General features: G+C 40.3%; 1 protein-coding gene across 5 annotated transcripts in view; it reads left to right on the top strand.

Annotated features, from left to right (window-relative positions):
• col14a1a (collagen, type XIV, alpha 1a) overlaps positions 1-24,828 on the top strand; it is a 202,633-nt gene that overhangs the window by 129,319 nt on the left and 48,486 nt on the right. For all 5 annotated transcript variants that reach the window (XR_007261919.1, XM_048595780.1, XM_048595781.1 and 2 more), the window contains 10 exons: positions 2,563-2,637; positions 3,315-3,454; positions 6,139-6,262; positions 11,391-11,534; positions 12,795-12,959; positions 15,263-15,301; positions 17,345-17,483; positions 20,292-20,434; positions 21,748-21,857; positions 22,692-22,850. Coding sequence is in view for 4 of the 5 variants with exons in the window: in XM_048595780.1 (XP_048451737.1) it covers positions 2,563-2,637; positions 3,315-3,454; positions 6,139-6,262; positions 11,391-11,534; positions 12,795-12,959; positions 15,263-15,301; positions 17,345-17,483; positions 20,292-20,434; positions 21,748-21,857; positions 22,692-22,850 (1,238 nt within the window). In the remaining variant the exon portion in view is untranslated. The remainder of the gene's footprint in view (positions 1-2,562; positions 2,638-3,314; positions 3,455-6,138; positions 6,263-11,390; positions 11,535-12,794; positions 12,960-15,262; positions 15,302-17,344; positions 17,484-20,291; positions 20,435-21,747; positions 21,858-22,691; positions 22,851-24,828) is intronic.

Below are 24,828 nucleotides of genomic sequence, written 5' to 3' on the forward strand. Positions count from 1 at the left end.
TAAATAAGTCATTTGAGAAGGGTTAGGTAATGCTTATGACCAGGGGAAGAAACTTGGGAACGGGCTGAAGTGTAAGGGAATTAGAACCCGGAGCTGCACATCACTGTGTATAAATACTACAGAGTGGGCAGAGTTCAAGCACTCTGGATGAAACTTAATAGAAAACACTAGATTGTGATTCTCTGGAAGATACACAGTGAGGACATCGACATAAACATTCAAAGATGATAGATCAGTTATTCCCTAATGTAACATTAAGCCTGAGTCTTGTTTATGTATGTTATGTATGCTAGTAGTTAGAATGAAAGCATAAATTGTGTTACTTTGAAGTTTAAGCCTGAAGACAGTTCTTGGCATTGCCCTTTTCCTTGACCAGTCTGTAAAAAGCCCAAACTTAGTGCAGCAACAAATACAAAACAAAAGGTGGGAGCCGAGCTGGAATACGCAACTTATGATAGAATTCCCACTGCTGACTTAAAAGGGGTGAGGGTCACTTTTCCTGCTGGTGGAAAAGGAATGCGTAAATTCCCCTGTTATTATGTGGATCAGCCTCACACCTCACCACTGTGGCTGGTTTCATTAAATCCCAGGCGCTGTGATTCATTTCAATGTCTTTGAGAAGTGATGACAAAAATCTTGGTGCATAAATGAGAGATTTGCTTTTCTATCACACTATTAAGGATGATGATAAGCTAATGAAGTATATTTTGAAGTATAGGTACTGTAGTAATGCAGGAAGTGCAGTCTCCAATTTGTGCACAGCAAGCTCCCACAAACACCAGTGAAATAAACTACCATCTGATCTTGCAGTTTATGATTTCAAACATGTAATGGACTTCAATTTGTCTGTTGTTAATTGCATCTCAAGTAATATCTAAAGAGGGGTGACTGGACCCGAAATGTTAACTCTGCTTTCTCTCCACAGATGCTACCGTACCTGCTGAGTTTTCCCAGCAATTTCTGTTTTTGCTTCTGATTTCAAGCATCTGCAGTTTTTTTCTTGTCAAGTAATATCTCCTCAGGATACAGTAACTATCTCAACTTCTTCAGTCTGTCATTATGACTCAAGATGCCTCAACCCAGTGGTCAGTTTGCTTCTCAGAATTCCCTGATGGGGATATTATGGTACAGCAACTAGAATTGTGTCTGTACTGTTTCGGACTTGGCTCTGTGGGTCACACTGAGTCAGAAAGTCTTAGCTGTAAATGCCCTACTCCAGACTATTGAATACAAAGTGTAGACCGACACTGCCAGTGTGGCACTGAGGGAGTTCCAGTCTCTTTGAATGAGTGAAATGTTCAACTGAGGCCTGGTCATCCCCTTTGTGTGTATGTAAAAGATCCCATGACACTACTTTTAAGAAGATCGAAAGAGTTCTTCTAATAAATACTGAGGCCTGACCAATACTTATCTCTTCACATCATAAAAAGAAATGAAGGATGACTTTGGGATCTTGCTATGTGCAAACGAGCAGCCGTATTCCAACAGTGACTACACTTCAAAGAAAATACTTCACTAATTGTAAAGCATTTTGTGATGTCCTGAGTACCACCAGAAATGCAAATTTTTGCACGATCAAATTCACACTTGTGAGCACAGGAAGTGACACTTTCACCATGTCCCTGCTCTTGTTTTAAGTTTAATTTGCTGGTCCACTATTGCTTGAACTGTAAGTCCCTTCTTCCTCCTTCATACACACTTCAGTGTATCGGTGAACATTGATGTGTAAACTGTGATGACCCCAGTGCTGAATCTTGTTTTCACCAGAAAGCTGTTGTCATGCCAACAGAGCTTAATTTACAATTGTCCATTCTTCTCTCTGCTATGCACAACTTTGATTTATCAGTTTCACCTCCATCTCACAGGCTGGTTTCTCTAATAGTTGCGTGCGGTTGAATTACTTCTTTGATGTGGTATCAAAAGCTGCTGTTTAAATCTAAGTGCCTCAAAAGCACAGATTGTTCATCATGAACAAGGATTCCCATTTCCTCAGGGAACTTCCCTAAATTTTAGCTGCCCCTATCCTAACTCACACAAAGTCTCATTGATCTATTGCTGTTGTCTTTGTTGATCTACATTGGTTTCTGATTAAGCAATGCCTTGATTTTAAAATGCATTCTTGCGTTTAAACTCCTCCAGGGCCTCACCCTTCCAACTTCTGTAATTTTCTCCAGCCCCATTTCCTTCTGGATACCTGGATGCTCTTTCAATTCCATCCTCTTGCACAGCCTGCATTTAACCATCTCACTATGTCTTAGGTTCCCTGGGCCCAAAGTTGTAGAATTCCCTCCATAATTGCTGCACATCTTGCTCTACACCTCCTTCTTTAAGATGCTCCTTAAAACCAACTCCTTCATCCATGTTTTTGGTGACCTGTGGTATTACTTTCTCATGTGATTTGTGGTAAATCTTTGTCTGATGATACTCCTATGAGATACCTGAGCATGTTCTACACTGAAAGGACCTATGCAGATGCATGTTGTTAAGCAGAATGTTCTGTGAGGGTATTATGTCTGTGTGGAGAAGTGGTTTTAACTGCAATGTGCCTTTCTTTTATTTAAGCTCCGGTTCCAACCCAGCCACCTGCACCTCTTGCAACAACCACCCCATTACCTACAATTCCTCCTGCCAGGGAAGGTAAGGCATATGTGTTACAATTCAGATCCTTGGTTTGGGGAGTACAGTTATTTGTATAGCTCTGTATTTTTGTTCCAATCGAGATTAATCTTCACACATGGTTGAGGATATTTTTACCATTCCACTCTATATCTCACAATGTGTATTGTTTACAGAATATCCAGCACCTCTGTTTGAACAACTTTAATTGGTTTTGCTAGTTGTCAGTCACGCTAATCATTACAGCTATGGTTTAGAACAGGATTAAAGAGTGATCGGATTAGGGGGATTTGATCTGATTAAAGGGCTTGATAGCATAGGTAGTGAGAAACTATTTCCTCTTAAGGAGAGATGTAACTTTTGAATCTTTAGAATTAGAGCTGGGCTGACAGTGGTGATGTCAGGAAGACTTGGTCATATAGCAGGGCAGTGCAAATCTGGAATCCAAACCCACCAAAGTGGGTCAATCGGAAAAAGTCCAAACTGAGGTTGACCATTTTTTATTATGTAAGGGTATCAAGTGTTAGATAACCAAGGATGGTCCTAATACACAGACCGGCTGAATGAATGGGCAGGTCCAAGGAGCTGAAAGGTATCTCTCATGTTCTTACATCCTCCTATTTCTGCAGGACCTCACCTGTGAGAAGCAGCTTTCAGTTGTTTTTGGTAACAATTCATTCTTTGTCTTCTTCCTCCAGTTTGTAAAGCTGCCAGAGCGAACTTGGTGTTTCTTGTGGATGGGTCATGGAGCATCGGTGATGAGAATTTTGTCAAGATCATTGGCTTCCTGTACAATACGATTGGAGCTCTGGACAAGATTGGCCCCGAGGGAACTCAAGTAAGCACTAGAAAAGAAGTAGCGTCGGGCATATATAAATTCAGAATCAGCACCACATTGGATTGTTCTCTGATTCTGTCTGCTGGTTGGAATATGTTTGGATTTATGTGTCTTTTTTTGTGCCAATTGCCTTATGCCACAGCAAGACCAGACTTCAAATTCCAAATTGTTAAAGCACAGAGAGAGGACACTCAGTCCATTGTGACTGTGCTGGCTGTTTGTAAGAGCTATCTGATTAGTGCCAGTCAATCCCTCTTTCCCCATTGCCCTGCATTTTTCTTTTTCTCTTCTAGCAATGATATAGTTTCCTTTTGAAAGTTATGATCGAATCTGTTTGTAATTCCCTTTCAGGCAGCATGTTCCAGATCACAGTAACTCATGAAAAATAAATCCTCTTCCCTCCTTTGGTTCTCATGACAATTTGATAAATTGGTGTTGTCCAATTATCCGACCTGCTACCAGTAGTAACCATCTTTCCTCATTTATTCTCTCAATGCCCTTCATTATTGTGAACACATTAATGAAATCTTTCACGGCTGTAGGATGACCAATCTCAGCTTCTCCAGTGTCTCTCAACCCTTTTAACTAAATCTGCTCTGCACCCTCTCCAAAACCGAGGGAGCCTCCCTAAAGCATGATGACCAGACTTACACACCATACTGTAGCCTGAGGCTTGTTTTGTAATCTGTGAAGGTCAAGCAGAATCTTCATTGCAAATTCTTTAGAGAACCCATTGATACCTAACACACTAATACTAAACGTGTGACAATTCTAACTCTCACACACAAATACAAACACAGAGTTAGGAGCAGGAATTCGCTATTTGCCCCTTCAGCCTACTCTACCATTTAATAAGATCATGGCTGTCCTGATTGTAACCTCAACATTCCCACCTACCCCAATACCATTTACCCCCTGCTTACTCAGAATTTATCCATGCTTACCTTAAAAAAAATTTCAGCACTATCACCTCTCAAAGGGAGAGTTCCAAAGAGTTGCAACACTATCTTAAATGGATGACTCCCTATTCTTAAAAAAAAGCCCCCTATTTCTAGGTTCTCCCACAAGAAGGAGCATCCTTTCTATATGTACTCTGTTAAGACCCTTCAGGACCTTCTATGTTTTAATCAAGTCACTTCTTGCTTTTCGAAACTCCAGTGCATACAAGCTTAGTCTGTCCAAGTTTTCCTCATAAGGCAACCCACCCATTCTAACTATTAGTACAATAAACCTTCTCTGAGCTATTTCCAAAGCATTTACACCCTTTCTTCAATGAGGAAACCAATACTGTACAAGTACTCCAAATGTGGTCTAGCCAATGCTCACGTAACTGAAGAATAACCTCCCTACTTAGGCATAAAACTCCCCTAGCAATAAACAGTAACATTCTTAATTACTTGTTGATTCTGCATATGATTCATGCGTTGAATACGTTTTGAAAAAATGGACATTTTCACAAACTTCTACACACAACACATACATCCTCCATTGGTAGAATGTGATACAGGAGAAAAATCACCATTTATTCATTTAAGAGGAAGTTAGACAACATACAAAGGAGAAAGGAGTAAAAGATTTGTTGATGAGGGTGTGATGACGAAGGCTGGAAGCATATTTATGTGAAGCACAAGCTGAATGGCCTGTTTCAGGATTGTAAATTCTGTACACCATATATTATTGCATGTGAGAAAGTGATTGTCCTGAAGCTAACAGAGACAACAATTTCTGACTCTAAACTGAGTAGTACATGGGAATTTGCATGTTTAAATTCAGCATTAACTATCCTCAGTGCACTTTTAAACTGTCAGCCTTCTGAACCAGTGCTAACCTCAATAGCTCATACGTACAGACATTATTCAGAAGAATGTGCACCTCATGTAAAGCTTTACCCTAGTGTCCCTTTGACATTAGGAAATTGGGTCTTTGCTTTTGCACACATTTCAAGTGTACTCAACATGAAATTCATTGTTTTTGTGAAATTGACCTTGTAACGCTCTTTGCAAATTCAACTTCAATGCATTAACTAAAAGTTTTAGGGAGAACTATTTCACATTAAATATAAACAGAAAATGCTGGAACTACCCCATGTTTCAGCCAGCATCATGGAAAGACAGAGAGACAGGCAGAGAAACTGAGTTAATACTTTTTCTCTACAGAGGTTGCTTGACCTAGTGAGTATTTTCAGCACATTCTGTTTTTATTTCAGATTTTCAGCATCCAAAAGTATTTTGCTTTCCTGTTTTAGATTTATATGTGTTTCACCTTTCAGTTTTCTCAGTTATTGGATCCCTCGCGTGGCTGAAGAAATATTTAAGCAACCAGTTCATGTGTAGGGGTCAGAGAGACTGACCCTCTGGGATTACAAGGTGTAGAGCTGGATGAACACCTTTTTCAGAAGAAGGGTCTAGGCCCAAAACGTCAGCCTTCCTGCTCTTCTGATGCTGCTTGGCCTGCTGTGTTCATCCAGCTCTACACCTTGTTATCTCAGATTCTCCAGCATCTGCAGTTCCTACTATCTCTGACCCTCTGGGATTGTTCCTTTCCACTTTCCAGCTTCTGCACTGCACCTTGTTCCAGATAACCCATCAACATTGAGAAATGTTCTGCGTGCAATTCATTGTAAATTGGAATGTAACAAGTAGTTAGATGGTTTACCAATCTGATATTTATTTGAAATGGAACAGGTTGCAATTGTGCAGTTCAGCGATGATCCCAGAACAGAATTTCAGCTCAACTCGTACAGTGACAAAGAGAATCTTCTCAATGCTGTCCAGCGTATTAGATACAAAGGTGGAAATACCAAGACAGGTACAGAAAATTATTGTTTAGCATGAAATCAGAGAAATCACAGTGCAAGAGATCAGTAAGCGCATTGGTTCCATTTCAATGCTGATATAAAACTTATGCTATTTACTGTAGTTTCATTTCTTGCTATCCTCCCCGTATCCTTTCATTATAATGTCCCTTTTCAAATGGTCAACCCTGTTCTGTTTCATATGGTGTTTCATTGTCTGTCTAACTTTTCTGTGTGAGGAGGGAAGAAGTTCTAACTTATTCTCTGTGTTTCCCTGGTGTTAATCTCTGTTAACTAACTACAGTTGCAAGTTACATTTCGCTTCTATGACATCTGTCTACAAAAACAATTACAAATCCTGCTATAATTTTTAAGTGACCTTCATTATTCTTAACAACTCCATGTGTGTTTCTCACCACGATGAGCAGCTGAGTTAACTGGGCACATAGTCACTGAAGTTTAGAATGATCAGAGGTGATCTTATTGAGGCATGCAGGATTCTGAAGGGATTAAACATGGGAGAGACAGATTTTTTTCACTGTTCAGGGATTCTGAAACATTGGAAGTAGTCCCAGGATAAGCGGACAATCATTTAAGATTGAAATGAAAACAAATTACTTCAGTCATAGGGTTGTGAATCTTTAAACTGATCTATCCCAAAATAATGTGGATGCTCCATCAGTGAATAGATTTAAGGTTGGGATAGATTTAGGAATTGATGGATATGGAGAGTGGTTAGGAAACTGCAGTTGATGCCCAGGATCAGCCATGATCATGTTGAATGGCAGAGCAGGCTCACTGTGTATTATGGTCCGCTACTCCACCTATTTCTTGCGCCATGCTGAACATGCAGCATCGACTATGGTGACAGTGGAAGAAAAGTGATTGAAAGAAATAACTTTCATTTTTATTGTGCTGTTCATAGCCTCAAAGCATTTCCAGCCAATGAGGTACCTTGTTGAAGTGTAACCACTATTATAATTTAGGAAGCATGTCATATGATTTGAGCAGAACACAACCTCACAAACAACAATGATCTGATAATCTGCTTTTAGTGATGGTGACTGAGGGATAAATATTGGCCAGGACACCATGGACAACTCATATACTCTTCAACATTGTTGCCATGAGATCTTGTAAATCTTGAAAGTATCCAGCACAGGACAGGGCCATTTTGTCTATCATGCCTCTGCTGTCTGTCTGAAAGAACTGTCTAATTAGTCTCGTTCTTTGTTCCCACTTTCCCACTTAGCTCTAAAGTTTTGACCTTTATTTATTTTTTTAAGCACTGAGCCTGTTTTGACTCAACATAATAGGTGACAGCCGTTCTGTAGCTCACTTCGCAGGGCAATGCCCTGTCCAATCAGAGCCAATCTGCTGCTTAAAAATTTGTATAAAGCCTGCCACTTAACTGTCAATTTTCAGTTAATGGGTGCATTCTCCATGGCAACCTATACCAATCAGTGTGCACTTGCAAATTAATCAGTACTCTCCTTACTTGCAGTATAAATATCGACTTTCCCCTTGAATTGGTATTCTTGTGAATTGTCCTGCTAAGTGCAAGACAAAAAGCTTTGGCAAAATGTATCTTTTTTTAACAGTGCTTAAGTTCTGTACACTCCGACCACCATAAATAATTATCCAATTTCCATTCGAAAGTTGCGGTTGAATCTGCTTCTATCTCCCTTTCAGGTAGTACATTCCAAATGACAAAAACTCTGTGCATGAGAAAACAACCATCCTCCTCCCCTCCCTGAGATATTTATTCAAGTCCTTGACCTCTTGTCAATGGAAGGAGTACAGTAATCTGAAAGGGCAGACAGGCTCACAATTTAGTTCCTCACCTGAAAGACAGCTTCTCAAAATGTGCAGCACCCACCTACAGTATCTCTGCCGTTTGGAGAGATTTAACAGCTGTTTATCATTCCCTTATATCTATAAACACTTCTATTGTTGAATTTAACATCAGTCAATACGGGTGGGATCCTGTAAAATGATGCCTGGCCTATGTGGGATTTTGCAAGAAAATTATGCCCTTGCATAAAAAAAGCCTGAATACTGTGCAGCGAGCACAGTGTGGATTCTGTTGCATTGTAATCCTGCAGGACGGGCAAAATAAAATTACATTGAAGTTAGAAATGAAAATATCTTAGATATAGCAAAACCAATTAGGCTTTACTGTTTATTTTTCTCAAATTAAATGGCTGTTTAACTGAATTGAAGGGACTGCAAGGTTTTCATTTTGTTGAGTAAAACTCAATACAAAACTTGAAACGGGCCTCACATTACATGATGGAGTGCATCTTACCTGATACCAGATCCCCTTCATCTATCACACCTGTACTCGCTGACTAATGTTAGCTCCTGTTCCCAATGCCTCCATTTTAAAATTCATGTTCTTGTTTTCAGTTCACTCTAGGGTTTTGCCCTTTCCTCTTTTCCTACACACCTCCAAATTACCTCTGCTTCTCTAATTCTGGTCTTTTGTCTATCTTCAATTTTAATTGTTCATCACTGGTTGCTATGATCCAGAGCTCTGAAATACCCTCCTTACACTTCTCCGCCTCTTTTATCTCACTCACTTCCTTTAACACACTGAATAAATCTTTGACCAAGCCTTTCATAATCTGGCCTTGTATCTCCTCATGTGGCACAGTATTATAGTGCTCCTATTGGGTTACAGTGCTCCTATGAAGCATCTTGGGACATTTTATTATATTAGAGTTACTATATAAATGCAAGGTGTTTGTAATTAATTCCTTCTGTTAATTAATGCTGTTTTGTCTGATGTATTCAATAGACAATGTAATGGTGAAAAGGTTAAAAGTATTCATTGAGATGAAATGGTTAAAAGATGACTGCTGACTAGTTAAGAAGAGAGAATTGAATTAAAATGCGTAGAGAGAGAGAGAAAGAGAGAAAGAGAAAGAGAAACCACTTGCTGCAGAAGAGGCAATCATTTATCATTAGGACACCTAATTCCTTTCTCAAGTCACAAATTTCCTTTTGCAGTAAAACATGGTGATGATGATGCAAAACTTCAGATGTAATCATATTTGCTGTTGTACTTCATCATCTTTATATAGCCAGATTGGGAAATGCAAGAATTAAATCACATTTGGAGGGAAATGCAACTTTGTAATAATGACTAAAAAAGTTGAATGAGAAATTAAGTTAATTTGAGCCATTCTTTACTTGTGCATAGTTTCCACGCCTTGGTAAATTTCAGTGGATAAATAGTAAAGAACTTAAGAAAATGGAACTTGAGTAAGACATATGGCCCCTAAAGCCTGCTCTACCATTCAATAGAAATAAAGCAAACTTGCAGGATCCCTACACTGTGGAAGCAGGCCATTTGGGCCATCGAGTTCACACCAACTCTCCAAAGAACATCCCACCCAGACCTACCCTATCTCTTTCACCCTGCATTTCCTGTGGCTGATCCACCTAGCCTGCACATCCCTGGACACTGTGGGCAATTTAGCACAGACAATCCACCTAACCTGCAAACCTTTGGACTAGAGGAGGAAACCCATGCAGACATGTGGAGAATGCGCAAACTCCACACCAACAATTGTCTGAGGTCGGAATCGAACCCGGGTCCCTGCTGCTGTGAGGCAGCAGTGCTAACCACTGAGTCACTGTGCCACCCATCTTCAACTCTACTTTCCCATCTCATTCCCAGTTCCCTTGTTTCCCTTAATATCCAAAAAAATTATCGATCCATTTATTAAATATACTCAGTGACTGAGAATCCACAGCTCCCTGAAGTGGATACATGCTGTGAAGAAATTTCTCCCCATCTCAGCCATAATTGCTGCCATCAGTTCTGGATTCTCCAACCAGGGAAACAGCCTCTCTGCATCTATCCAAGCAGTCTAATTGTCTTCTATTTTTCAACAAGATCACCTCTCATTCTTCTAACTTCAGAAGGTATGAGCCCATTTTATACAGTCTGTCCTCATGGGACAATCCTGTCATCTCAGGACCTGAACCTTCCTTGCACACCCCTTGGAACATATATCCTTTAAGTAACAAAACCAAAGCTACACTGTATCCGGTATGGCCTCACCAAAATCCTGTATACCACACCAAGATTTAGTTGGTGGATGTTCTTTTGCCCATTTACTTGCCTTTGTCTAATATTTAAATCGTAAAGTTTAAATCAAAGCTGTTAAAGTTGATAGAACCTAAGTGGGCAATTGGAATAAGGATGCAGGTTGACTGTGATCTGTTTGGATGGGGCAGCATGCTCAGGAGGTTGAATGGCCTCCTCCTGATCCTGTGCTCATAGATCATACATCATAGATCATAGAATCCCTACAGTGTGGAAACAGGCCCTTCGGCCCAACAAGTCTACACTGACCCTCAGAGCATCCCACCCAGACCCATTGCCCTATACTCCAGCTACACATCCCTGAACAATATGGGGTAATTCAGCATGGCCAATCCACCTAGCCTGCACATCTTTAGACTGTGGGAAGAAACGGGAGCACCCGGAGGAAACCCACACAAATACGGGTAAATGTGCAAACTCCACACAGACAGGAGTTCCATAGTATTTCCAATATCTTCCTGCAAAATGATGAGATCAAGCACCAGGTTTTCATATTCCAGCATTTCCACCCATTGACTCTGGGAAATGGGGCAGTAGGCAAACGATATGCGCCAGAAGTAAGCACAGCCAATTGACTTCTCAAATTATACATCAAGTGTTTTTACTGTGTCCTTTCAATGTGTGGCCAACAATCCCACACTGTATCAGTCCTCCTGTCCACACTTAAATGGGAATACTTCATTATGATTTTCACGTAGCAGTGCACAGCAATGAAAGAATTGGATATTCCCGCTTAGTAAGGGCAACATACTCTTTCCTCACTCAGCTTGCACTCAGGACATACCAAGTACTCATATTTGTATTAATGTAAGTCTTCTGATAACTTTGGTGTTAAGTATATGGAACTGAAGGATACAGGATAAAGAGAATAAAAGCTCATAGACAAGATATGCATTTTGTTCTGTTCATGTATAGATCAATCCATTGTGCATTTGGACAATTTAAGATTTTGACTCCCTTACTAATGCTTGTGATTTGATTTCTACCCTGATTCATCTGCTACATGCTTTTCTTTGAATTCTCAGGCAGGGCTATCAAACATGCCAAGGATACTATCTTCACCGTTGAGGCAGGACTACAGAGGGGCATTCCCAGAGTCCTGGTCGTAATTACGGATGGTCGATCGCAAGATGACATTGACAAGATTTCCAAAGAGATGCAGATTGATGGTAATGGAGTAAAGTAGTTCTAGAAACCCACAATAGATGCATCACTCTATTCTAATCTTCACTGTGTGGACACTTAGGGATAAGAACTGTGCCCATTTGGGCCTGGCTTAGTGATGAACTTGTTTGAGTGAAGGATGCTTTGAAGAATGCGAGGTGATCTCATTGAGAAGTATAACATTCTTAGAGAGTTTGACAGGGCAGAGCTAGGAGGACATTTCTCCCCTGGTTGGAGAGTCTTGAACCAGGCACCATAGTCTGAGAATAAGGGATTGGCCATTTAGGACTGAATTAGGGAAAAGTTTCTTTATCAGGGTTGTAAATTTCTGGAATCCTCCACACCAGAAAGCTATGGATGCTTAGTCATTGAGTTACTAAAACCTCAGATCTGCAAATTTGTGAACATTATGGGACATGTAAATAAGGCAGGAAATTGGAGGTGATTTAAAAGATCACCAAGGATTTTATTGGATGGGTGGAGCAGTTTTGAGGAGTCATGTAGTCTGCTGTGGTTCCTGTTTCTTATTTTAGGTGTGATCACAAAAAGAACATTTTCCTTTGTCTTTCAACAATGTCATGGGATCTGAGTGCTTGCAATTGGCTGGCAAGCCCTTGAGAAGAGCAAATTAAGATATGGTCAAACTGAAATACTTGAGGTTGTTAAAGGAATGGATGGGGTGGATAGAATGAAACACCTTTGCTGAAACAGTGTAACAGAGCTGCTGAGAATCACCAGTGAAAGAGAGGTAGGAAACAAGTTGTGACTGTTCAATTAACATGTAACACAAGCTAATTGTTAATTTACTTCTCATATGGAATGCAGTGCTAAGAGAGCGGTGGGAACTCACTACTGTATCATAACAGGAAGTAGTTGGAGCAAAGAGTAAAGATACATTTAAGGGGAAGCTGGATAGGCATAAGAGCGAGAAAGCAATGGAGGCATTCACTCATGAAGTGAGATTAAAGGAGATTGGGCTGAGGCTAGAAATGCTGGCATGAATCAGATGGGCTGAATAGTCCATTTCTGTCCAAACATTCTGCAAGCATCAATAAGATCCTTTAAAGCATCCAATAAGGGGATTAAAACTAAAATACTCTAACATTGCATTGTATGTGTTACATTGACACTGCTAACGTTGAAGGAATTCCCAAACAATGTCAATCACAAACAGCAAGCTAGGTGCACATTAAGCATTTTTACAGTTAAGTATGGGCAGAAATATGTCGAACTGAAGCACACTGTCATATCTATTTCTGCTCCAGGTTACAGTATCTTTGCAGTGGGTGTTGCTGACGCTGATTACTCAGAGCTTATCAACATTGCAAATAAACCCAGTAATAGGCATGCGTTCTTTGTGGATGATTTTGATGCCTTCAAGAAGATAGAAGATGAGCTTGTTACCTTTGTCTGTGAGACAGCGTCTGCAAGTGAGTCACAAAAAATTAATCTTTCAGCCTTTCAACAATTTTTATTTATAATTAACATAGTGAAACGTCCCAAATTGCTACACAGGAGCTTTGTAAACAAAATTTGATGCCAAAACCCATTGGGAGATATTAGGTGAACTAACAAAGGTTTTGCCAAAGAAATGCTTTCAATAAGCATAAAAGGAAGAGCATAAGGTTGTTTTAAGTTGAAGCGTACTGAGGTAAGAATGTGGATGACTGGCCTAGAAAGTGATGCAATAGACAAGTCTGGAGGAAGGAAAGGTATAATCGATGTATGATTGATTTTACTTAAATTGTGTCTGTGCTGATGACTTGAAAACCCAGAGAGCCCTGTTACTAGTGCTATTGGCCTCAATGTTTCAAGGAATGTGTACCATGTCAGCTCATTTCCATGACCCCTCCCTGCCCAATGTGGTGGACAGCAAGAACTGATTCTGTACCGGGAAGTGCCATAATTGGTCTGTGTTCATGAACTATTGGTCAGCAACAACCCTATAGGTGTCCAAGTCATGTGTCTAAAACTGGTGTGACGCCCCTTGGTGCCTACAAATTGAGGGTTGAATTCCTGTATAAGAAGGCACTCAGCAAATGGTGAGTTCCTTTGGCCAACCAGCCACTAAACCTGTAGATCCATGAATTGGGGCTACCAGTGACAAGGAGAATTAAACTTAAATTACCAGTGCGCCAATGGTGGGGTGGAATGGTGTGCAGGAGGACAAGGAGCTTCTCTTTATTGTTTCATAGGATTTGAGCATCGCTGTCTGGTCCAGCATATCTTGCACATCCTTGCACGTGTCATTGAACTGAGAGACTAACTAGACCATTTGAGAGGACAGTTAAGAGTGAACCACATTAGCATGAGTCTGGATATAGGCCAGACCGGGGAGGATGGCAGATTTCCTTGCATAAAGGATATTGATGGATTGTTACAACAATTGATGACAGTTGTTGTAGTTAAGACTACTGCGACTAGCTCTTGATGGCCACCACATGTACCCCTCTCTCTCTCGGGATTCTCAAAAGTTTGCCCAGTACCTGGACAGTCCCAATCTGCTGCCCCTTGACTGGTGACCTGGCTGTGTGATGTTGAATGGTACTCACACACTGAACTGAGGTTTAAGATAACTATGGGCCCTCACCATCACTCTCATTAGCCACACTCTCCTTTCTCTAGCTCACATTTGCCATTCCAGCTCTTAAACTAAGACAGCACACAAGGTGGCTTTATCCTTTCACTGTTCCACATAATTTGATACTTCCAAAGAAAACTGACTGAATTACTTTCAGTTTTTCTTATGACAAAAGCCTAATTTGATCCAGATTTCACGATGTTTTATTATTGCCAATCTCACACTAATGATGTTTCCAATATTGGCAGCAACAGTGTGTCTCACATGCTGCACTTTTCAGACATTTACTCATGATTTCATCTAGTGTTTCAGATCAGCTGTCTCCGGCTGGGGCCACACACCACTCTATATGTCACAGGTCGGCTAGCCTAAATGAAAGAGAAAAATATGGGGAACATGCATTTCTGTAGCACCTTTAACATCCTCAGGCTGATCCAACCAGCCAAGCACATTGATGGTATTGTCTGTGTTATGATATAAGAAACACAGCAGCAAATAAGGCGCCACATTTTCACGCAGAGGGTGGTGCGTGTATGGAATGAGCTGCCTGACGAAATGGTGGAGGCTGGTACAATTACAACATTTAACAGGCATCTGGATGGCTATATGAATAGGAAGAGTTTAGAGGGACATGGGCCAAATGCTAGCAAATAGGACTAAATTAACTTAGTATATCTGGTTAGCATGGACGACCTGGACTGAAGGGTCTGTTTCCATACTGTACATCTCTATAATTCTATGACTCTATACTTATGATATTAATTCAGAGTGATATTGGCCAGAAAGACCCTTTCCTGTTCTTCTTTGAAATAATGTTGAAAGATCTTTTACATGACTTTGAAATGGCAGATGTCAGGTAGGAGTGCATGTGGACACCTCTAACAATGCAGCCTTCAATAATGCTGCATTGGGAGTGTCAGCCTGGATCTTTATGTTCAAGTCTGTAGAATGGAAATCAAACCCACCACTTTCTGACTTCGGGACATGGACGTTACCCACTGAGCTGTGGCTTCTGCACTGCCCTCCAACAGTCTTGAACCTTGTGACTGCTGCAGAATTGGGAGAACACTGAGCCTTTCACATTTGTGCAATTTGGTTGGGAAAGTGAAATCACATCTGGATATTAACGTGTTTCAATTCTTATATTTTCAGCTTGTCCATTGGTTATGCTTGGTGATAACAGTGTTGCAGGTAAAGGAATCATTACATATTTCATCATTTGTTGCAAATGTTGAGGGAAGTACATCACAATCTTTGTGCTGATCATCCAATGGCAGTAACAGAATTGTTAGAATCATTTCTGTTTGAGTAAATATGTCTCCGTTTGTCATCCATGTGAAAATAACCACATCAGAATAGAATCTTCACAGCTCCGAATAAAGCCATCAATTGTCCTAAGGATATCTTTTTCCTATGTAAAATTGAGGACATTTCTATTTTCTATACAGACCATGTAAAACTGATGCAAGTTAGTGAACAGATCTAATTTTATCTGTACAAAGGAAAATCTAATCTGTTGAAAACAGCTGAGCAAGAAAGAAGACAGTCACTGAGGAATTTCTTCATTCTTAATTCTGAGGTGCTAATTACAATGGACGACAAAGCCCATCAGTCATGGCAATAATTAAGTTTTCCAAATGAAGATTTTAACCCTGTTGAAGAAAAGGCGTAGACTGGTTGGACCAAAGGGTCTGTATCCATGCTGTATGACTCTCTATAGCATCTTTCACAACTTTGGGATGTCCCAAACTTTGCAGTCAAGGAAGTATTTTTGAAACATAGGGCACTGATGTGATTTGAGAAGTATGGCAGCCAGTTTGCACACAGCAAGATCCCACAAATGGCAGTGTGTTAATGACCAGATGTTCCATTTTGGTGATATTGACAGAGGGATAAATATTGGCTAGGACACCAGGAATAAGTGTTATGGTCTCCTTCAAAACAGTGGCCCGCCACTAGAGTACAATATACAATTTGGTATAGTTCTGCAGTGTCTGTCTAGGAATTTTGTGCTCAAGACTTGAAATGAACTCGAACCCATAACATTCTGACTCAAAAGGAAGAGTGCTGTCCCTGAGCTACAGCTATTTATTGTGAAATTATAGTGTGTGTTCATCAAATAGAGGCAGTCTCTGCCCTTTGTTGACACCGAAACTATCATGTGTAAACTACGTGTTCTTAACTGTGAAGGCAGAAATAAAGTCTCATTGAAACAATGCAGATTTACTTCAAGCCCATCATCCTAGCAAGAGAACTTGTTGCAGAGAGAAAATCTGCTAGTGGATATGATGTGGGATATTCATGGTGATGTGTTTTCTGAGTACTGCGCAAAGTGTGTGTGACACATTTGAACAGTGTGATTGATTGAGATTATATTATCTGAAAATTATACAAGTTTCTGTACTTGCTTCCTCGCTACCAGAAAACTATTGTCTTTCACTTTTTAACAAAGCCAGGGTTCCTCTCAGTTTGACCAGTGGAGCTGGAATTGGTCTCTTTGAGCAGAGAATGCTCAGGGTGCAGTTTAATGTGGGAGCTCAAAATAATGTGCTTCTGATAATAGACAAGAATGCAAAACAGATTTCACTGGCAGGAGGGGAGGCAACCGAAGGACACAGATATAAGATAATTGGCAATAGGAGAGACGAGGAGAATATTTTTTAACGCAGTAAAGTGTTCTGATCTGGAATGGCCTGCCTGAAAGGTTAAAGGAAGCAAAGTCAACAATAACAATCAAAAGGGAATCGGATAAATGCTTGAAAAGGGGAAGTCTGCAGGGTGTGGCAGAGAAAGAAAGGGACCTGGTATAATTGGATCTAATATGGATCTAATATTTATTTCAAATGCTGTAAGATTCTATGAGGTCCAATCCATTTAACTTTCAAAGTTGCTTTGCCTGCTGATTTTTAGTAGCATTTTGAGTTTGTGCTGGAAATCCCCCATGTTTTTGATTTCTCACTTTACTTTTGTGGAGACAGAAGTCATTGCTTGGAAGGCAGGCAAGGGTAAGTCAATTTGAACATTCACACCTGAGTACAAATTGCACCTCTTTCAGCACCAGAAGCATCAGAACCCCCCCAACCCACCCCAAACTAAATCCCTATTCTCTGTCATTGAAGACTTCACAGAGATACACATGGGATTTGGCAGACAGGGAGAAGAAAAAAACATGTGAAAAAATGTTTTACAAGTTTCGGACTATGATCTGAAAACACAATTCATTGTTACTTGCAGGGTTTAAGATGATGGAGATGTTCGGGCTGGTTGAGAAGGAGTACGCTTCTGTTGAAGGCGTGTCACTGGAGACTGGCTCTCTCAATAGCTTTCCCTGTTTTAGACTTCACAAAGATGCTCTTCTATCACAACCAACCAAGTACGTGTTGTAATTATAACTGACATTTTGGAATGAAGGTTTCTCTGTAGCTCATATGTTTGTTACTCAAGACAAGAACACTTGATCCTTTCTAGCCTTTGTTGACTATTTCTGTCTTGTTCTAATGGCCAAGACATTTGGCTGTGAAATTACAAGGAGAAATTAAAACAATCTAACACTAACGTAAATCAAAGAACCGCAAATACTGGAGATCTGAAAGAAAAACAGAAAATACGGGTGATACTCAGGTCTGACAGCATCTGTATAGAATAAAACAGTTAACATCTTGAGCCCAGTGACTCTTCGTCAGAACTGAAAGCAGCTGGGAAGTGGTATCTATGCTGATGACCGAGGGGTGGGCTGGGACATTGAGAGGTGAGGGAGACAAATAGATGGAAACAATACCCAGAGAGAGGGAGAGAATTGGGAAGCAGACAAATGGATTGCTGATAGTGATAAATGCTCAATAGCTGCTAAATGGAAGTGTGAATAGTTGAAAATAAGTTGGCTGTGCTGGAAGCAACCCATATAGGACCTCGGCATGTGGGGATGGGTAATGAACATGGAGGGAGGTATTCATATTCTGAAATGGTTAAACTCAATGTTGAGTTCTGAGGGCTGTAGGGTACGAAGGTGGAAGCTGAGGTGTTGTTCTTCCAGCTTGCGTTGAGCTTTGCTGGAGGAAAGCAGCAGGCCCGAGACACAAATGTTGGTCAGGGAACAGAATAGTTTTTGACATGACAGGCAACTGGAACCTCAGAGTCATTTTTATGTATAGACCAGATGCACTGGAGAAACCGGGAGAAGGGAATGGAGTCCTTACAGAAAGCAGGACGTGAGGAGGTATAATCAAGGTAACTGTGGGAATTGGTAGGTTTGTAATGGATGTCGGTGGCTGGACTATCCCCAGAAATGGAAGCAGAGGTACGACAGAAAGGAAAGGAGGAGTCAGGTAGACCAGGTGAAGGTGAGGGAAGGATGGAAATTAGAAGCAAAATTGATAAACTTTTCCAAATCCAGATGGGAGAGGGAGGCTTGCTACAGTGCTTCAGTGGAGCTCAACATAAATTGGAAGTACAACACCTAATCTTCCAATTAGGTACCTTACAGCCCTCAGAACTCAACACTGAGTTAACAATTTGAGAGCATGAAAACCTCCCTCCATATTTGTTACCCACCTCCACATCTCTAGATCCTGGTCTGTATGGGTTTCTCCCAGCACAGCCAACCCATTTTCAACTATAACCCTTCCCATTATCACCTATTCAAAAATTATTATCCCCAGAATCCCTTTATCTGCTTCGCCAATTTTTTCTTTCTCTTTGGGCACTCCTCCATCAATTTGTCTCATTCCCTTTCCAAACGCACCGCCCCCCCCCCCCCCACCCCCCACCCCCCATCATCAACATAAATCCCACTTTTCCCATTTGCTTTTGGTTCTGACGAAGGGTCATTGGATTCAACATTAACTCTGTTTTTCTCCCCACAGAGCTGGCAGATCTGCTGAATTTCTCCAGTACTTTCTGTTTTTGTTAAACAAACTAATATTGTGTTTCCTGCAATCTAGAAAGTTAAGGGGTAACTTAATCAAAGTTGTGAAAATATTAAGGAGAATAGATAGGGTAAACTCAAAAACACTATTTCCATCAGTTAGAAATCCAGAACATGGTGGGGTTATTTAAACATAAAGTATAAATTATTTTGGAGTGAATTAGGAAACACTACTTCACACACATAATGAAAGAAGTTTGGAACTCTTCCACAAATGACAATTGATGCCTGATCATTAGTTAATTTTAAATCTGAGATTTTTGTCAACCAAAGTTATTGAGGACAATGGGGCAAATCAGTCTTGATTTCATCAAAATGGCAAAGAGGATTGAGGAGCTGATGTCATTTTATTGTTATGTCCCATCAAGCTGCTTATAGGAAAAGCAAAGGAGATCAGCAATTGTTTATAAACAGATGTGGTGAATCGGGATGCAAAATTGGATGATTGATTTTAAAATTCCTTCATTGAAGAAGGAAAGTCAGGAGCTGGAATGGGAAATGAAGCCAGATTATTGATCGAATGTAGAGGAGTCATGGAAGACAAGAGTGTGCAGTTTATGTAGTAGACTGTACGGTCATGTGAATTTAAATTCGATGATAGTGAAGTGAAAAAGTTTGTAGTTTGTTGACCACAGTTTGCTATAATTTGGGCTCTTTTCTTTAAAGAAGGGAAGGTTGAAGGACACCGCGATAGAAATCTTTAAAATTACAGAGGAGTTCAAGAGAGAAGATATCCTCACTTATAAACTAAGTTATAAATATAATATAGTAATTATTACACCTGAGTGGCAAGAATGTGGAACTTACACCCATGTAGAATTGTTGAGGCAAGTATCAGAGCTGTTATGTAAAGAACATAGCAAATAACATTAGGGGAAGCTGGATAAACATAAGCAAGATAAAGGATTACAATGGTACGCTAATCGAGTGAGATGCAGTAAGCTGGGAGAACGCTTTTGTGAGCTTTAGGATTGAGCTATTGTATGTTTCTGTGATGCATATTGAATGTAATTAGTTGTATATGGGTTACAACAAATCATAAAACTGAAATCTCAAATAATTGAAGATATCTCACGTCTTTTAGGCACAATCTGGGGGTTGTGTGCTGATAATGTTGAGGAGCAAATTTCAGAGGAATGCAGGGTTGTTTTAAGTTGAGTTAGCCAGGACAGAGCCTGTGGTGAGAGCAGTGACATTAGAGATGATATTAAAGTGACATGTCATTGGGTTCTATTAATTGCACTGTATGTTTGTCAGGAATGTCCACCCTGAGGGATTGCCTTCAGATTACACCATCACTTTCCTATTCCGCCTGCTGCCTGACACTCCACAGGAGCCCTTTGCCCTCTGGGAGATTTTAAACCAACATAATGAACCTCTGGTTGGAGTCATCTTGGACAGTAAGAGTTCAATATCCACTCACTTCCGTTTTGCATGGAACAGTATCAAAGTGAAATTGTTCTCAAGCCTTCAACTTTGGCGAGCTTTTAGGAGGGGGAACTAGAGATCAAATGTACGCTGCTCATATTAATATGCTGTGTAAGGAAAGAACTTGCATTCCCATAGCTCCTTTCACAGCCTCAGAATCTCCCACAGTACGATAAAGCAAAAAAAGTGTAGTCACTGTTGGAGGAATTGTAGCAGCCAAGATCTCTCAAATAACATGATCAGTAACCACTTTATTTTAGTGATGGCCACTGAATAGTCTAGCACACCAGGGAGAAATTACATTCTCCTCTTTGAAATATTGCCTTTACACTCTTTGGATGACACAAACGTGACCTTGATTTTAAGTTTCATCTAAAAGGTGAGACCCTGACAATTCAGCACTCCCTTAGTACTGCACTGGACAGTTAGCCTAAGCTCAATGCTCAGGTCTCTTGAGTGGGACTGTGAACCTACAATCTCGGACTGAGGTGAAAATTCAATCCATTGAGTCACAACTGACTCCTTGAACGGCACAGCAATATTGGTTAAAAATTTAAAATGTTTGATTGCCTCACTGAGTAAATACCCAGTAAGTTCTAATCATATCTTCAATTGTTTTTCCCTGTAAAGATTTTCTGTGAACTGTTATAAGCTGAAGGAAAGAAACCTCAATGTTTTTTGGCGTTATACCACAGAAGGAAGCCATTCAGCGCAATGAGTCCGTGCCAACTCTCTAAAGAGCAATTTAGTCAGGCCCATTCCTCTGCTCTATCCCCATTACCCTTCAAGTCTATTTCCTTCAAGTGCTCATCCTGTGTTCTTTTGAAATCATTGATCCCTGCTTTTGTCACCCTCGTAGAGCAAGGGTTCCAGTTCAATTGTTAATTGCTGTGTAACATCCCCCTCTATCACTTACCTAAAACCTTAAAGCTGTATCTCCTAATCTCCCACCATCAGCTAATGGAATCAGTCTGGCTTTGCCCACCTTATATAAAGCTGTCATAATTTTATATACCATTGTCAAATCTGCCATCAACTCCCTTTGCTCCAGCTTTTCCAACCTACAGTTGTAGCTAAAATCACTCCTGCCTGGAACCATTCTAGTTAATCTCCTTTACTGTGTCTCATGGGCCCTCATACCCTTCCTAAACTGTGGCAACCAGAATTGGATTCTGTACTGTAGTCCTAAGCAGAGCTTTACAAAAGCTCGGCATAATTGTGATGCATGTTTTACTCAATGCCTGCATTTTCTCAATTTTAATTGCTTTTTGTTTGCTGTGTTTAGATGGTGGGAAAACCCTCACTTACTTTAACTACGATTACAAGAATGAGTTTCAGACAGTCACTTTTGAGGATCCAGGTGTCAAGAAGATTTTCTTTGGGAGTTTTCACAAGGTCAGTGGGTGTAAACAAATGAATTGTCTGTCCTGGATTCGATGTCTGAGTTTCATTGCTGTTATTTCATCATCAGTGTTCCTGAAAATAAATTCAAGGAACCTTCTCAATTTAAGCATACTCCCAGTTTATTTTGCTGCCATTTGGTGTTCTGTTCTTTTGGGGAGTAATCTTATTTAACCTGATGTGTATACATCTTGTGAGACAAATTACCAAATTCTTAGAAGATAAAGCTATGCCAAATGTAAAATATGCTGTACGTTCTATGTAATCCAGTCTAATCCTGATGATAAATTATGAGGAAAATTGCACAAAATAAGGTTGTATTTCCTGGAATTTAGATGGATGAGGGATGACTTGGTTAAAGGTTTTAAGATATTAAGGGGAGCAGATATAGATAGAGAGAAACTGTTTCCAAGGAATTTGAGGAGTGGTGTATATTCTAAAAAATTAGACCATTCAAGACTCTAACTAAGAAACACTCTTTCATAGCAAGTTTGGGCCTTTCACCTCTGTATGCTTAAGGATTTGGGGATAGAGTAGGAAAATGGCGTTGAGTAGGATATCAGTCATGATCAAGTCGAACCAGGGGCTGTTATCTGTTTCCTACAAATTGGAATCAATACATGATCAATTAATGTTAAATCTGAGATGGACAGTTCTTTTTCAGGGATTAGGGATAGAAGATGAATTTGGGTATGTGGAGTTGGGTCACAGTTCTGACTGAATGGTGGAGGGCAGGCTCAAGAGGCTTACTGACCGTTTGCTGTTTCTGTGTTCCAGTTTTTGTCCTGTATATCCTGTGTAATGCTACTCCATATTCTTTTCCAACAGTTGCATGTGGTTATTAGCAAAACCCATGCAAAATTGATTGTTGACTGCAAACAAATTGGTGAGAAGGAAATCAATGCAGCGGGAAACATTAGCACCAATGGAGTCGAAACGTTGGGCCGAATGGTACGGTCAAGAAGCCCCCGGGGTAATTCTGCACAGGTGAGTGTCTCGGCCTTTTCTTCATGATCGCTTGCCTGAAAACGTGGGCCGTATTAACATGACTTAAGTATTGCAAAACAAAGTTAAAGTTTTTCAGACCGTTCTGAGGAAGGGTCACCGGACCCAAAACGTTAACTCTGTTTTCTCCTCCACAGATGCTGCCAGACCTGCTGAGCTTTTCCAGCAACTTTGTTTTTGTTCCTGATTTACAGCATCCACAGTTTTTAAAGTTTTTCATCTTGCTGTAATCAGGACAGACTTGCAAGAGATGACTCATCAAAACTGACTTGCAAATTTAGAAAGGGAACACTGATTTATTCAGCATGTATAGAAGGGTTGGCATGGAGATGCAGCAGGAACTAGTCACTGTTGATCTTAGCTGAGAAATCTTAGACCAAGCAGGTAGAAAGACTCTGATTGGCCACGGAGTTGCAATGGGAATGTAGCTGGGATTGGCAGTCTCCATGACACTTTTCTCAATGGAAAAATTACAGTGTGTGGATGAATTTATTTTGCCTACATAAATACATTTCCTTCATTATCTATTCTAATTGCTTTTGGAGCTGTTTGATTTAATTCTGAGGACTAAGACATTTGAGCTGTGTTTATGTGTGTGATCTGAGTCTCTGAAACTGAGAGAAAATCCAAAGGAGGTGCAATATTTGTTAACATTAGCTGTGACCTCAAATGTAATTATACCCCAGACAAACTTTGAAATCTAACACAACTGAACAGAATGCCTTTTGGTAGTTAGTATTAGCTGGAAACTGTGCATTTGTCGTGACATTTAAAATATGCAAATCACTATTAATGCAAGTTCCTCATAATACTTTTTAAAAATTATTTTGATTTTGTGATCTGGGCACCATTTCTTGTATGGTGGTCTACCATGAAACAAACATTTTTTAGAGAGAGACTTTCCATCTGGTGTATTTGATGTCTTCTAAAGAGTTACATCCTTTGTTGTGAAGACTGAGGCAGAAAAAAATTCCATTAACTATGATGTAGTGTATTAGATTTGCCCCGAAGAGAATGTTTAAGGCCTGTTTTATTATAAATATAGAGTAGGGAATACATAACTGTTTTATTGATGTGCACACTGAGGCAATAAAGGAATAATAGCTCGTCAGTCAGTGCCCTCAGTAACGTTAATGTGCCTCTGTGATACAATAACACAACTTAAAGTGCAGTTAAATAGTAAAATATTTCACACTGCTTCACAAGCATGTTATCAAAAATATGTTTGATACTGAGCCACACAAGGAGATGTTTAGACTGGTGGCCAAAATCTTGGTGAGAGAGAAGAAGTTGTAAAGTGTGTCTTAAAAGAGGAGAGAGATCAAGAGGTTTAAGTTGGGAATTCCAGAGCTTGGACACCAAGGAGCTGAAGGCACAGCCACCAATTATGGAGCAATTAAAATCAAGGATATGCAAAATGCCACAATTGAAGGAGCAAAAATATCTTGAGGTGAGAAAGCCTGGAAGACACAGAGGACCATGACCATAAAGTGTTTAAAAACAATGATAGTAATTTTAAAATTGAGGTCCTAGTGGACTGGGAGCAAGTGTTGCTCAATGAACATGGGGTGATGGATGAAGGGGATCTGGACTGAGTTAAATATGGCAGCAGAGTTTTGGATTACCTCAAGCTAATGTCAGGTGCATGATGGGAGACTGACCAGGAATGCATTGGAATAGTCAATTCCAAAGACATGGATGCAGGCTGCAGCCACTGATGAGCCGAGGCGAGGCCAGAAACAGTTAAGGTTACAGATGTGGAACTCAGCGATATTAGTGATGAGGTGGAAATGTGCTCAGAAATTCATCTCTGGGCGCAAAACAACTTCAAGGTTGTTAAAGATATAGAGATAGTGCGAACTGCTGATGCTGGAGAATCTGAGATAACAAGGTGTAGAGCTGGATGAACACAGCAGGCCAAGCAGCATCAGAGGAGCAGGAAAGCTGACGTTTCGGGTCT

The sequence above is a fragment of the Rhincodon typus genome, chromosome 4 (genome assembly GCF_021869965.1).
Source record: "Rhincodon typus isolate 14 chromosome 4, sRhiTyp1.1, whole genome shotgun sequence".
Classification (NCBI taxonomy): Eukaryota; Metazoa; Chordata; class Chondrichthyes; order Orectolobiformes; family Rhincodontidae; genus Rhincodon; species Rhincodon typus.